We start from the raw sequence: 16499 nt of genomic DNA, 5'->3' as shown, positions 1-16499 counted from the left end.
GGTATCTATGGATAGGTCTTCAAAAATGATATTGAGGTTTCTAATATCATTTTTTTCTAAACTGAATAGTTTGCGCGAGAGACACTTCCAAAGTGGTAAAATGTGTGTGTACCCCCCCCCCCCTGTAACTTCTAAAATAACAGAATGATAAAACTAAAAAAAATATATATTTAATACGTCATAAATCGCCTAAATACGGAACCCTTCATGGGCGAGTCCGACTCGCACTTGGCCGCTTTTGAATATTTCTTTTTGTAACATGATCCTTCACAAACGGTGCAGTTGCTAAAAGAAATCAGCATCCTCACTTGGCTGAGTTGGGAAAAAAAGACAAACTTTTACGTTCAAGCATGTCAAGCTTAGATGTTACCCTTACCTAAATAATTAAAAAATACAAGCGATTTCAAGGACTTTTGGTTATTTTAGAAACTGAATTTTCTCAAGTAAGTGAATTATTGTTATTCTTTTGAGAAAATAAAGATCTTTAAACCGAACTGCTAGACCCTACGTTTTTTTAAAAGGTCAAAAAAGTGATACTTAATAGTCATCATTTGTCAGAGTCGCCGGTCAAAGGAACTGAGGTGGAAAGCTTCCAAATTAGTAATTCATTACAAAAATTCTCTTTTGTTATTTCTACTATTATTTTATGGGGTCACTTCCGCATCGCTATTTCATGTCATCAGTGCAAATACCACGAACAATTATTAGAAGGCATAAATACATGGGGTATACATATATTCTGATAACCAACGACGAGGATTCTAAAAAAATTTTTTGGACGTCAAGGTTTGGACCAACCTGTATACAGGGTGGCTAAAAAATAACTGCATTTCCGTTGCTAGGGAGGTTTTGGGATTATACTGAGCAATTTTTACTATGAGACCAACCCCTAAGTCGCGAAAAAAAAATTTGACTGTTTCCTATATTTTGGCTGGTCCATTTTCTATGGGAGGTCTTTTGCCCATTTTGGCGCCCCCCCTTGGACGGCGCCCGGGGCACGTGCCCCCCCCAGCACCCCCCTAGTTACGCCACTGTTTGGGCTAATCAAAAACTTGATTCGCTCATATAGCACCGTACAATGCCATCTTTTTCAGCTATCAAACACAAAAACGTTTTTTACCATACTTTTATTTAGCTTCACCGCGTATATTCTCTGTATATATCTACATATATGTGCTTCAAATCTTGTAACTTAAACTTAAACCACTTCCCAGTGTCTGATTGAGCTGAAATTTGGTATACTTCCATATTTCCGATGACAATGCCACATTATGCTAACATGGAGCTGATCTGATGATGCAGTCGGAATATAGCCAAAGGAACTCTTCAATGGAATAACATAGACACATTGAATTTAAGCTCATTAGAAAGATCTCGAGAAGCAGTTTTAGACATGTAAAGGTGATAAAGTCATCAATAAAAGTATATCAAAAAATATTTTTGACGGTCACTTGTTTCCTAAACTATACGCACTTTGCCGTCAATGAATCTTTTCTCAAAAATGGACGGCAAAGTCGACGTTGCCGGTTACAAAATAGGTCGCGAAGTGCGTAGTTTATGGTCATTCGAAAAATTAAAAAGTTAAAAACATTGCAGTCTCGATTTCGGGACTGCAATGTCACATACAAATTCCATTATTTAACGAGTTCCAAACTTTTTAAAACTTTAAATGGCCATATCAAATGAAGGCATAGGTCCCTTAAACAGCCAAACAGATGATCAGGACTTATTATTATAAAGCCTACCGTCGCACCCCTAAGTGAGAGCGAGAAACAGATATCTCTTTCTCGCTCTCACTTATGGGTGCGACGCTCCAAGGTCGCGGTGCGGTGCGATAGTCTGTTACAGGCTTAATGTTGGTACCGCGACTATTTAGGTGTCTCAAATAGATTGGCGTATTTTCAGCAGAAAAATACACTTCTTTTTTTTTTTAAGGCGGCAAGCTAATTTTTTTAATGGTTGTATTTTTTTCTGTGAAAATTAATGGAAAATTAGAACGTTGCTTCTGTAAGTTCTGTAAAATACTTCTATTTCTTGCACCATTTTTGAGAAAAGCACTATATATGACTCGGCTGGAAGGCTACTTGCCGGCTTCGGATTCAATTAAACGGACTCCCAAGGTCGTCCGTTTAAAACGAATCCTCAGCCTGCAAGTAGCTACTTCCGAACCTCGACAATATTGTACTATTAATCAGGGATGTTGCGGATGCAGATTTTTTGACATCCGCGGATGCGGATGCGGATGCAGATATTTAAAGGCTCACATCCGCGGATGCGGATGTCAAGATTAGGTACTTATAAAACGTCAAATATTACATTTTTAGTATCATTTTAAAAAAAACGAAACGTTTAGTATTTGAGCAAGAATATAGGTGCGTTATATTTTAATAAACAGTAACTTGGCCGACTTTTCTGGATCTAGACGATTTCGTTATAGGTAATGACGAAATTACCTAGCACTTACGCCGCCGCTAAGACGTTCCTGTACCGATTTGTTTGACATCCGCATCCGCATAAGCTCCGCATCGATTTCATGCGGATGCGGATGCAGATGCGGATGTTGAAAATAATGCGGAAGTTCCGCGGTTGCGGATGCGGATGCGGATGCGGATGTTCGCAACATCCCTGCTATTATTAACAACGGTAAGCACTCACTCTTGATGCACGCCCGCCTCGTCCGTCTTCATGACGTCGTTCAACACCTCGGCGAGGTTGAGCAACAGCGCCGGCGCGCGGCCCAACACCACTGCGTTTTGGGTTGTCAACAGGGCCGCCAAACCGAGACCTAACAACAACATCATCTTAGAAAAATACTGCACAAGCACATCAAATAACAATAGGGATGTTGACATGAATCGCGAATATATAATATGTTATGTTTTTACCATAGCAGGGAATATTAGAACGCGGAAAATCATATTTTGCAAGTGTAAATATCTGTAATAAATTAATTAAAAATAATCAAAGTATTTAAAATAATGCCCAGTATCACGTGACTGCAAACGCCAATCGGAGCGCGTGACGTAATCACAGTGGAATCACCAAAGACAAGTTATAAAACCTGCCTAAGTGTCTACAGATTATCGTACCGAAACGCGATCTTGGTGCGGTGCGGCGCACGAATCGATAGTGTGTAAGGTGGTGCGTTAGGGACGCAGCTATAAGTTAGAGCGAGAAAGAAGGTCGCTGTCCGATGCGGTAGTGTGTTAAGGCTTTAAAAAAAATTGTCAGTTGCCATATAAAGAATTTAAAAAAATTACTGACAGCAGTTTGTTTAAAACGCCGTTACGTCATCAAGGTCACGTGACAGTTTGGAGCGTTTAGGCGCGAAATTTAAACACGAAACTTATTATACATGTTTTCTTATTCAAAATTAATGAATATATTTTTTTAATATTTTTTTCTGTAATTATTACGTGTCTATCTACAAAATGAAACCAGTTCCAAAAAATTGTCAACATCCCTATTATAGTATGCATCAAAATTTTTAAATATCTTTTACAGTACATATCCGTATAGCCTGACCAGTAATATATGATAATTGTCAAGAGGGCGCTGTTATTCTCATGTATAGGGTGACAATTCAGTGTAGTATGAATAAATTAGTTCCAGTGAAATTCCGCAACATGGCGCACCCTCAATAGATCCTGGTTCACCTGTACCTATGTCGAAGATTTAAAGGGACATACGTACTGTAAAACGTTGAACGATACACGTGCGAATAGGAAATCCGCAACGAGTGGTGATAAATTAAAACGCGACCGGATAGTGTTTTAAATCGACGCGAGTTGCGAATTTCCTACTTTCCGCACTTGTATCGTAATGTACTATTGTCGTAAAGGAGTTCCAATAAGAGTTCAGGAGTTCAGGAATTGAGTCCTCATAGAAACCATCATCAAACTCGAGCTTGACAAAAATGTGGCTTAAAAATCTAACTCGCTTAGCAAACATAGCGAAGAAAACAAATTGCCAAACGTAACCTATGCGTCGTTGAAGAGTTCCATTTTTAGGGTTCCGTAGCCAAATGGCAAAAAACGGAACCCTTATAGATTCGTCATGTCTGTCTGTCTGTCCGTCTGTCCGTCTGTCTGTCCGTCCGTATGTCACAGCCACTTTTCTCCGAAACTATAAGAACTATACTGTTGAAACTTGGTAAGTAGATGTATTCTGTAAACCGCATTAAGATTTTCACACAAAAATAGAAAAAAAACAATAAATTTTTGGGGTTCCCCATACTTCGAACTGAAACTCAAATATTTTTTTTTCATCAAACCCATACGTGTGGGGTATCTATGGATAGGTCTTCAAAAATGATATTGAGGTTTCTAATATCATTATTTCTAAACTGAATAGTTTGCGCGAGAGACACTTCCAAAATGGCAAAATGTGTCCCCCCCCCCCCCCTGTAACTTCTAAAATAAGAGAATGATAAAACTAAAAAATATATATGATGTACATTACCATGTAAACTTCCACCGAAAATTGGTTTGAACGAGATCTAGTAAGTAGTTTTTTTTTTATACGTCATAAATCGCCTAAATACGGAACCCTTCATGGGCGAGTCCGATTCGCACTTGGCCGCTTTTTTTGAAATAGAAATGCTGATGATTTGTTGATGAAAATACAAAAATCAGTATACGTATACCTTTAAGATTTGAGGAGTTCCCTCGATTCCTCACGGATCCCTTCATCTGAACTAGGTTTTGACAAAAATGAGACCAATCTGTATCTGTATACATTCAATCAAAAAAATAATATTCAGAATCGGTCGAGAAATGATGGAGTTGTTTAAAAAAAAACCGGCCAAGTGCGAGTCGGACTCGCGCACGGAGGGTTCCGCACCATCAACAAAAAATAGAGCAAAACAAGCAAAAAAAAACAGCAAAAAAACGGTCACCCATCCAAGTACTGACCCCGCCCGACGTTGCTTAACTTCGGTCAAAAATCACGTTTGCTGTATGGGAGCCCCACTTAAATCTTTATTTTATTCTGTTTTTAGTATTTGTTGTTATAGCGGCAACAGAAATACATCATCTGTGAAATTTTCAACTGTCTAGCTATCACGGTTCGTGAGATACAGCCTGGTGACAGACGGACGGACGGACGGACAGCGGAGTCTTAGTAATAGGGTCCCGTTTTTACCCTTTGGGTACGGAACCCTAAAAACATGCCATCCACTAAAACATAAATCTGTAGTTAGCCTGAACCACTGACAATCCAACCTCTAGACTGAGCTTAGGCCAATTCTTTCATGAAACCGATGCTGCCAAAAATACGGGGGTGCGGGGGGACGAGGTGAGCGAATCCCGTGCCGTGATTGGTCCGTTCAAAGACACGGACCAATTACGGCACGGGATTGACTCGAAGATGGAGTAACGCTACCGTATGTGTGGCAGAGGGGGTAGCGCGACTATGCTATGTCTAGAGGTTGGATTGTCTGTGGCCTGCACCTACCAGCGACCTTCCACCGTTCCACCTGCGTGACCAGGTTCATCTTCTCGGTCCACACGTGGACTATCTTATCCAGAACCTTCGTGGGGTCCGACTCGTACTCGGGCATGGTGGCCGCTGCGTCTTCTATCGCCTGGTAAATCACAACATTATGATCAGAGATCGGACAAATTTGCGACATTACTCGCAATAATATTTGTTCCGGAGTCATGGATGTTTTCTATGTATATAAGTATGTATTTATCTATATAAGTATGTATATCGTCGCCTAGTACCCATAGTACAAGCTTTGCTTAGTTTGGGGCTAGGTTGATCTGTGTAAGATGTCCCCCAATATTTATTTATTTATTTATTTATTTAATAATGTGGACATGACTCCAAAATTGATTAAATAATTAATCATTTAATTATTTTAATAAATTTTTTACTTGAGATTTAATTTTGTTCCCTCGTCAATAAATAGCACTTAAATATATTATTGATATAAAAAATGAGTACCTACAGAAAATTTGGAAAACATACTGATTAATTTCTTTAATAAATTTACATTATAAGAAATCTTTGTGTTTTTTATTGATTAGGAATCAAAATTAAACAGAAATTAATTAAATGATTAATTATTTAATCAATTTTGGAGTCATGTCCACATTATTGCGAGCAATGTCGCAAATTTGTCCGATCTCTGATTATGATGCAAGTGTGCTTCGTTGGTCATTACACTCGATGCGATATTGTGCAATAAGAAAGTCTATGTGTGTAATGACCAAAGCACACGTGTTTCATGAGCGTTTTTTTTTTTTGTTGTCCCCTACACTTTTTTTCAAACTTGGGATTTTTTATGTTACTTCTACTCAGAATCACGAGCTCCGTCTATCCTAATAGGAGAAAAAAAGTGTCCCAAAATTTCCATACATTTTTCGATCTTTCCCTTGCGCGACCGCCATACAAAGTCTATGAGAAATGGTGACGTAATGGAAATAAAAACCTTAGGACACTTTTTTTCTCCTATTAGGATAGAAAGAGCTCGTGATTCTGAGTAGAAATAACATAAAAAATCCCAAATTTGAAAAAAAAGTGTAGGGGACAACAAAAAAAAACACGCCCTCATACGACGTTTTGCGAGGAAAAAACATAACTCATATATTAATCAAATTTTAATTGTTAAAACAGTTAGTAAAAGTATAATTCCAGAAAAGGATGTCAATTGGATTGTGTTACCTTGTAAAAGAGATCGGTGGAGAGCAGAATGACGCGCGACATCAGGCACAGCTCCACTGACAGCACGAGCGGCAGGTCATCCAGGTCTAGCCAGCTGAAATATTTCCTTTTATTACTTCACAAACACATCAGCATATCAATAATTCCTGTCGTATTCTCAGTATGTATATAGGTCGTATTCTCAGTATCTTAGATTTCAGATAAAAATTAAAAAAAAATAAGATAGATAGATAGATAAATCATTTATTTCACAGCTGCAATGACACACAATATAAAAATTTTACCTTCCAATAAAATTATTATTATGTTTCCTTCCACGTCTGAGATCTTCATTGAGAGCGTAACGCCTCCGGTGACCGATAGATGCCGCTAGCGTCTATGTAGTCGCTCCGCCGCCTCGCCGTGACGTAGTTCCGCTTCCCTTTCCTGCAAACAGACGCCCGCCCCCCGCCACTCGCCGCCGCTATGTCATTGTTGAGGAGAAGTACCGTCGGTATAAAAGTAGCCTAGTAGCCTGCCAGGAAGGCATTACTCAGATCTCAGACGTGGAAGGAAACATAATAATAATTTTATTGGAAGGTAAAATTTTTATATTATGTGTTCCGTTCCACGTCTGAGATCTTCATTGAGACCTGTTTATTATCTCCTGGTGGCGAGTCAGCGGGCGCGCAAGCGTTAGGGCTACACCTACTGTCATATAACTCAGAGAAAGAATAAATATATATACGCCTTACTGCAACCCATGAAATCAATAACTCGTTATAATGATGCATTACAGGAAATTGAGAATTTAAACTGTAATCCCAGGTTCGAATCTGACGTTAAACTGGTTTGAGAGATTTCTCATTCGAAATCGCATCCGATCCGCAGAATCTCGGCGATAGGATCGTCTAAAGAAAGAGTCATGTTCCCAATTAACTTAAGCCAAAATATCGCTAAGTAATTGGATAGTTTTCCAGCTAATTTAGTGATTAAGTACATCATGGATCGAAAGCAATCGTAGGCGAGGCCGGATTGGATGAGACTACTGTGTCTGAAGGAAATAAGCGCAGTGTCCCTAACATTTTGTGTAATTCTCACAAGTTGACGTACCCAGACTACCTACTGGGTCTATACTTTATTCCGAAGCTTCTAGAGAGTCCAGTCGGTGAGACACGTTATCTGGTTTAGAACCGAATTTCGGACACAAAATAATAGCGTCAAAGTTATCTGTGTAATTGCCTGGGCTACAGTGTAGTAGGGTAAGGTCATTGACCCTGCGGCCTGATGCTAACAGTAAAGGTGCGGCAGCTCTTCTATATAGGTACGTTGTAGGATTATTCAAGTTAGGGCAAGTAATTTGAATAAGATTTCTCGCGTCCCAAGCTGGTGGTTTGGGAGGCGCTGGTCTCGCTATTAATGACGATGGAAGAAGGCATAGTGTCCGATAGTGGTTCACATACAGCACTTGTTACAGGCTTCTGAACAAGTATCATTCTGAAAGCTAACATGGAGAATAGAAATAGATGTCTGAGATAGCTTGCTACTTCACTGGGTATTAGAGGTACCTGGCAGTCGATCTCATTTTTGATGCACCATGAAGATCATTTCTACATTGTGGGCGTACAGCGACCTCGACAAGGGGACGATCTAGGGAGTGCTCCCCGGTACTGGTTTTCTAGACAACCAGTACCGGAACCGGAAATACCCGGTTATCGCCGGCTCGGTGTTGGAGAGTCCTATCTGACAGGAGCTACGCCTCGATTCTTAAGGTCGTTGACTTGTAAGGGATGGTGGTCTGACGTTGTGTTCACTAGGACCGCCAGTAAATTGCAAGCTTACCACAGCTGCGAGAAAGCTCTCCTCATCACGCCGTCACAGTAAACAGACTAGCCTGGGAGGTGGAGATATCCATGCCAAGTCGTATCACCGGCAGCTGCCAAACGCGTCGTGGTAGCACTTCAAAGAGTCGATTAAGACATACCGTGGTACAGTGCGAGGGCTCTCGAAAGCGGAGAGGCCGGCCAACAAGGCGCCTATCAGGCGAAGATAGTCTCGGCGGCTTCTGGGCGCAGCTGCCACTCGGGGGACGCAGTGACTTTTTGATAAACCGTCGCCTTTGGGGGTTATACCGACCTGGTAAGTAGCAAGGAACCAGCGCGAACTATAGACGATCTGCTGGCATCAGCAGTTTTTTCGACAACCGTAGTAACGGTTGTATGTTTGTAGTACACTCCTGTCGTCAGCGCTGCAGGTGCGGCCCGTTAACGATTACTCTCCACTTGAAGGGCCTCACTTCGTACATTGTCTACCATTATTAACGGACTACAGGTATAAGGTGAGGACTACGACGGTGCAATCTCCATAAACTAACGTTCGCGAATTTGAGACTGAACAGGAGGCATCGAGTATAGTTTCTGTGAGAAACTCGGCAGCAAGGCAGGTCTGTATGTTGAGAAAACGAAAAACCTTCAGTCAAACTTGTATAGGAGCATGGTAGCATGCTTTTAAGGAAATCGCACTGATGAAATCAAGTCTAAAATCGATTTTGGCGCTTTGCTTAACAAAACTGTTTCGATAAAGTCGAAGACAGACAGATGGAAACTGCTGGAGTCCTCCTGGCCCCTTTCTCTTGGCACCGGAAACACAAGCTCGTTCAGGCGCAGCGGGTTTATTTGTCCCATTTTGTTTATTAGGGGCTTGGCGAACGAGTTTGTCTTTGTAAGACGGAACTTAAGCTGGAGAGCGCGGGCAAGGAGAGAGATAATTATGTGAACACTGCAAACCTTTTCAATGCCTTCAACCTCGGTTTTGAGCGGAGCACACGGGACCTTGTCTGCCGTCGCCTTGGCGACGGAGGGATCCTTAACCGAAAGCAAGAGTTTAGCGGTCTGCTCGTGCTGTTGCACCATAGCTATAAGCGCCTGCGTACCTCAATGGGGCCATGTGGACAGGGAAAACTGGTACCGTGGTACACGTGGCGCCGGACGGAGGCGGCGTGGCGCCCGGCCGGCGTCGGCTTGGCGGGCTGCATCGACACGGCCGCTGGCGATATCATTGGGAACGGCAGCAGGTAAGTTTTCTTACGAACAGAACATGGGTGCCATTGCAAAGGACGACAGCGTCGTACTTGCAGCATCGACGTAATTGCCGGCGCTATCATGGCAACCGCCGCCGCTCGGTGCCGGTGCGTGAGGTGGGCGGCGCCATCGTGGCGGCAGCCACCGCCAGCTCGGGAGGCGCCGGCGCGTAACGCGAGAGGCGCCATCGTGGCGGCAGCCATCGCCAGCTCGGGAGGCGCCGGCGCGTAACGCGAGAGGCGCCATCGTGGCGGCAGCCATCGCCAGCTCGGGAGGCGCCGGCGCGTGACGCGAGAGGCGCCATCGTGGCGGCAGCCACCGCCAGCTCGGGTGGCGCCATCGTGGCGGCAGCCACCAACAGCTCGGGAGGCGCCGGCGCGTGACGCGAGAAGCGCCATCGTGGCGGTAGCCACCGCCAGCTCAGGAGGCGCCGGCGCGTGACGCGAGAGGCGCCATCGTGGCGGCAGCCACCGACATCTCGGGAGGCGCCGGCGCGTGACGCGAGATGCGCCATCGTGGCGGCAGAGGCGCCGGCGCGTGACGCGAGAGGCGTCGACTTACGTTACCACGCGTTGTAACAAACGACACTTGAAACGACTTGTTGACGCACTTCCTACTTCACTCTCGAAAATGCGAGTTAACGGTAACGATTTTAGCAGCATGGCATGTAAAAGATAATTTAGCAAGAAAAAAGTGGGTAGAATCGAAAAGCACCGTTGGAAGATCGATCCCGAGACCGCCAAAAGACTAGTAGTGGCGATCTCTGGCTATATCTCGCTATTTAATCGAACAAAATTTGGATCGGAAATTTTTTAAAGCGCCATGCTGCAAAAATGTTCGCAAAAAAAAATTTGCGGACCATCGGTCAGGACGGTCGACGAAACAATGACATAGCGGCGGCGAGTGGCGGGGGGCGGGCGTCTGTTTGCAGGAAAGGGAAGCGGAACTACGTCACGGCGAGGCGGCGGAGCGACTACATAGACGCTAGCGGCATCTATCGGTCAACGGAGGCGTTACGCTCTCAATGAAGATCTCAGACGTGGAACGGAACACATAATAACATAGAAATGAGTAGGTACAAAAGTAAAATTTAATAAAAGTAGGTAGGTAGGTACAAACTGTGTGCGTTGCAGCAGGACAAAAGGGTCACGGCTCAGTGATACGCTTCGCTCTTTCGAGCAAAGCACTGATTTTCTGCCGGGACCCAGGTCACAACAAAGAATATATTTACGGAGAAGTATTTACGTACGTCGGAAACAATCGTACAGTGTAAGTGTGAGTATTTGTGCATATCGTGTGATAATTTTTGATAAAATACTTAGATAATAGGTAAAAATTGGTAAAAATTGACCCGTGTGTACTGTGTGTAAGCCTCCTAGTTGTGTGACACCAGCCCCACCATGTTATATCCTAAAATCTGCAACCAAATAGCCGAATGGAATCCCAGCGGTTTGTTTCTCAAGAAGATTTTTTTTAAAGTGATTTTTAAATGTTTTTTTGGATTTAAGCTGTCTTAAAGGCGGAGGGATATCATTCCAGCATTTGGTCGCGAGAACAAAAACGCGAGAGAATAAAAACGCCCTACGCAAAAACTTTGGTGTTGATCTCATGGCAAAATATGTTCAGTATGCCCCTGTGCCCCACATATTGTAAAGGTCGCAAAACACCTCGTACATAATAATTATGCTTGAATGCTTACTGTATAACCCTGAGCAGGATGGGCCATATGACCTTGACTCCCAGGAACGTGTTTCTTTCAGGGAACGACACGCTGATGCACACCTCCGCCATTTTTAACACCGTCAGGATACCTAGGAAATAAAAATATTTATTTATGACGTTCAAATATAAACTTTGTGACTAGGTACAGTCGCCATCAGATATATCGGAGCGGCCAAGGTGTTCACAATATCTGAACGCGCACTCTATCGCCATGACAATAGAGGCGTGTTCAGATATTTGTGAGCGCCTTGGCCGCTCCGATATGTCTGATGGCGACTGTACCTACATATTAGTTAGTTAGTTGCAAAACTGACTACAGACAATTATTTAAATGATGTAAAATTTTACCAGTGGGATTAAAACTTAAATATATGTTAGCTATAAACAGTCATGGCAGCCAAGAGCACAGGGATCTAGTCAAACATAGTCATAACACCAGAGCATTAACGGCGGGCAAATATGAAGTACCTAGGGTGTATAATTATTATGGCGATAGGACACTTAAGAAGCGGTTACCCTATTTACTGAATACTTTGCCCGCGGACATAGTAAAACAGCCCAAAAAAAGTAGATTAAAAAAGAGTCTTAAAATGTATCTCTTGAATACACTATAGGGGAATGTGTTGCCCTATAGTGTATTCATGACATTACCTAGTATTATAACTCCCAATGTAAGCCATAACACAAATACACACACATATAACATAAATTTATTTAAGTATAGAATAATGCGACTCCACAGTCAAACAAATGTAGTTTTGTGGAGCTTTGTCCTTAACAAAAAAGTTGTAACTTTTGTGTAATAAATAACTAAAATAATAATAATAATAATAGTTAATTTCAAGATGACTCCACTGCTAATCCTACATTCACGTGCCGCCGGCGCCCAATAAGGACTATTTAGGGCAAAGCAGTAGGCTCGCATTATGTACACTATGATGTAGTTTGTGTATGACTAGTCAGGACGGGGTGAGCTGACCCACCTTCAGTGCGCATGTCGCCGAGCATGTCCTCTAACAGCATCATGCACGTGCCTCCGGCGCCCAGTAGGAACTCTTCAGGGCAGAGCAGGGTGTAGGCTCGCATTATGTACACTATGATGTAGTTTGTGTATGACTAGTCAGGACGGGGTGAGCTGACCCACCTTCAGTGCGCATGTCGCCGAGCATGTCCTCTAACAGCATCATGCACGTGCCTCCGGCGCTCAGTAGGAACTCTTCAGGACAGAGCAGGGTGTAGGCTCGCATTATGTACACTATGATGTGGTTTGTGTATGACTAGTCAGGACGGGGTGAGCTGACCCACCTTCAGTGCGCATGTCGCCGAGCATGTCCTCTAACAGCATCATGCACGTGCCTCCGGCGCCCAGTAGGAACTCTTCAGGGCAGAGCAGGGTGTAGGCTCGCATTATGTACACTATTATGTAGTTTGTGTATGACTAGTCAGGACGGGGTGAGCTGACCCACCTTCAGTGCGCATGTCGCCGAGCATGTCCTCTAACAGCATCATGCACGTGCCTCCGGCGCTCAGTAGGAACTCTTCAGGACAGAGCAGGGTGTAGGCTCGCATTATGTACACTATGATGTGGTTTGTGTATGACTAGTCAGGACGGGGTGAGCTGACCCACCTTCAGTGCGCATGTCGCCGAGCATGTCCTCTAACAGCATCATGCACGTGCCTCCGGCGCCCAGTAGGAACTCTTCAGGGCAGAGCAGGGTGTAGGCTCGCATTATGTACACTATTATGTAGTTTGTGTATGACTAGTCAGGACGGGGTGAGCTGACCCACCTTCAGTGCGCATGTCGCCGAGCATGTCCTCTAACAGCATCATGCACGTGCCTCCGGCGCCCAGTAGGAACTCCTCGGGGCAGAGCAGGGTGTAGGCTCGCATTATGTACACTATGATGTGGTTTGTGTATGACTAGTCAGGACGGGGTGAGCTGACCCACCTTCAGTGCGCATGTCGCCGAGCATGTCCTCTAACAGCATCATGCACGTGCCTCCGGCGCCCAGTAGGAACTCTTCAGGGCAGAGCAGGGTGTAGGCTCGCATTATGTACACTATTATATAGTTTGTGTATGACTAGTCAGGACGGGGTGAGCTGACCCACCTTCAGTGCGCATGTCGCCGAGCATGTCCTCTAACAGCATCATGCACATGCCTCCGGCGCCCAGTAGGAACTCCTCGGGGCAGAGCAGGGTGTAGGCTCGCATTATGTACACTATGATGTGGTTTGTGTATGACTAGTCAGGACGGGGTGAGCTGACCCACCTTCAGTGCGCATGTCGCCGAGCATGTCCTCTAACAGCATCATGCACGTGCCTCCGGCGCCCAGTAGGAACTCCTCGGGGCAGAGCAGGGTGTAGGCTCGCATTATGTACACTATGATGTGGTTTGTGTATGACTAGTCAGGACGGGGTGAGCTGACCCACCTTCAGTGCGCATGTCGCCGAGCATGTCCTCTAACAGCATCATGCACGTGCCTCCGGCGCCCAGTAGGAACTCTTCAGGGCAGAGCAGGGTGTAGGCTCGCATTATGTACACTATTATGTAGTTTGTGTATGACTAGTCAGGACGGGGTGAGCTGACCCACCTTCAGTGCGCATGTCGCCGAGCATGTCCTCTAACAGCATCATGCACGTGCCTCCGGCGCTGAGTAGGAACTCTTCAGGACAGAGCAGGGTGTAGGCTCGCATTATGTACACTATGATGTGGTTTGTGTATGACTAGTCAGGACGGGGTGAGCTGACCCACCTTCAGTGCGCATGTCGCCGAGCATGTCCTCTAACAGCATCATGCACGTGCCTCCGGCGCCCAGTAGGAACTCTTCAGGGCAGAGCAGGGTGTAGGCTCGCATTATGTACACTATTATGTAGTTTGTGTATGACTAGTCAGGACGGGGTGAGCTGACCCACCTTCAGTGCGCATGTCGCCGAGCATGTCCTCTAACAGCATCATGCACGTGCCTCCGGCGCCCAGTAGGAACTCCTCGGGGCAGAGCAGGGTGTAGGCTCGCATTATGTACACTATGATGTGGTTTGTGTATGACTAGTCAGGACGGGGTGAGCTGACCCACCTTCAGTGCGCATGTCGCCGAGCATGTCCTCTAACAGCATCATGCACGTGCCTCCGGCGCCCAGTAGGAACTCTTCAGGGCAGAGCAGGGTGTAGGCTCGCATTATGTACACTATTATATAGTTTGTGTATGACTAGTCAGGACGGGGTGAGCTGACCCACCTTCAGTGCGCATGTCGCCGAGCATGTCCTCTAACAGCATCATGCACATGCCTCCGGCGCCCAGTAGGAACTCCTCGGGGCAGAGCAGGGTGTAGGCTCGCATTATGTACACTATGATGTGGTTTGTGTATGACTAGTCAGGACGGGGTGAGCTGACCCACCTTCAGTGCGCATGTCGCCGAGCATGTCCTCTAACAGCATCATGCACGTGCCTCCGGCGCCCAGTAGGAACTCCTCGGGGCAGAGCAGGGTGTAGGCTCGCATTATGTACACTATGATGTGGTTTGTGTATGACTAGTCAGGACGGGGTGAGCTGACCCACCTTCAGTGCGCATGTCGTCGAGCATGTCCTCTAACAGCATCATGCACGTGCCTCCGGCGCCCAGTAGGAACTCTTCAGGGCAGAGCAGGGTGTAGGCTCGCATTATGTACACTATTATGTAGTTTGTGTATGACTAGTCAGGACGGGGTGAGCTGACCCACCTTCAGTGCGCATGTCGCCGAGCATGTCCTCTAACAGCATCATGCACGTGCCTCCGGCGCTCAGTAGGAACTCTTCAGGACAGAGCAGGGTGTAGGCTCGCATTATGTACACTATGATGTGGTTTGTGTATGACTAGTCAGGACGGGGTGAGCTGACCCACCTTCAGTGCGCATGTCGCCGAGCATGTCCTCTAACAGCATCATGCACGTGCCTCCGGCGCCCAGTAGGAACTCTTCAGGGCAGAGCAGGGTGTAGGCTCGCATTATGTACACTATTATGTAGTTTGTGTATGACTAGTCAGGACGGGGTGAGCTGACCCACCTTCAGTGCGCATGTCGCCGAGCATGTCCTCTAACAGCATCATGCACGTGCCTCCGGCGCCCAGTAGGAACTCCTCGGGGCAGAGCAGGGTGTAGGCTCGCATTATGTACACTATGATGTGGTTTGTGTATGACTAGTCAGGACGGGGTGAGCTGACCCACCTTCAGTGCGCATGTCGCCGAGCATGTCCTCTAACAGCATCATGCACGTGCCTCCGGCGCCCAGTAGGAACTCCTCGGGGCAGAGCAGGGTGTAGGCTCGCATTATGTACACTATGATGTGGTTTGTGTATGACTAGTCAGGACGGGGTGAGCTGACCCACCTTCAGTGCGCATGTCGCCGAGCATGTCCTCTAACAGCATCATGCACGTGCCTCCGGCGCCCAGTAGGAACTCTTCAGGGCAGAGCAGGGTGTAGGCTCGCATTATGTACACTATTATGTAGTTTGTGTATGACTAGTCAGGACGGGGTGAGCTGACCCACCTTCAGTGCGCATGTCGCCGAGCATGTCCTCTAACAGCATCATGCACGTGCCTCCGGCGCTCAGTAGGAACTCTTCAGGACAGAGCAGGGTGTAGGCTCGCATTATGTACACTATGATGTGGTTTGTGTATGACTAGTCAGGACGGGGTGAGCTGACCCACCTTCAGTGCGCATGTCGCCGAGCATGTCCTCTAACAGCATCATGCACGTGCCTCCGGCGCCCAGTAGGAACTCCTCGGGGCAGAGCAGGGTGTAGGCTCGCATTATGTACACTATGATGTGGTTTGTGTATGACTAGTCAGGACGGGGTGAGCTGACCCACCTTCAGTGCGCATGTCGCCGAGCATGTCCTCTAACAGCATCATGCACGTGCCTCCGGCGCCCAGTAGGAACTCTTCAGGGCAGAGCAGGGTGTAGGCTCGCATTATGTACACTATTATGTAGTTTGTGTATGACTAGTCAGGACGGGGTGAGCTGACCCACCTTCAGTGCGCATGTCGCCGAGCATGTCCTCTAACAGCATC

The 16499-nt window shown here is 45.8% G+C and overlaps 1 protein-coding gene across 1 annotated transcript in view; it reads right to left on the bottom strand.

Annotated features, from left to right (window-relative positions):
- The window catches only part of LOC134656283 (importin-11), a 50439-nt gene that overhangs the window by 5100 nt on the left and 28840 nt on the right, over window positions 1-16499 (bottom strand). The window contains exons 14-17 of the mRNA XM_063511802.1: window positions 11428-11539; window positions 6670-6763; window positions 5455-5584; window positions 2656-2785 (exon numbers count right to left, since the gene is read on the bottom strand). Of these exons, the coding sequence (XP_063367872.1) occupies window positions 2656-2785; window positions 5455-5584; window positions 6670-6763; window positions 11428-11539 (466 nt within the window). The remainder of the gene's footprint in view (window positions 1-2655; window positions 2786-5454; window positions 5585-6669; window positions 6764-11427; window positions 11540-16499) is intronic.

Source organism: Cydia amplana, chromosome 18, assembly GCF_948474715.1.
Source record: "Cydia amplana chromosome 18, ilCydAmpl1.1, whole genome shotgun sequence".
Taxonomy (NCBI): domain Eukaryota; kingdom Metazoa; phylum Arthropoda; class Insecta; order Lepidoptera; family Tortricidae; genus Cydia; species Cydia amplana.
This window is presented reverse-complemented; position numbering and strand designations above follow the sequence as displayed.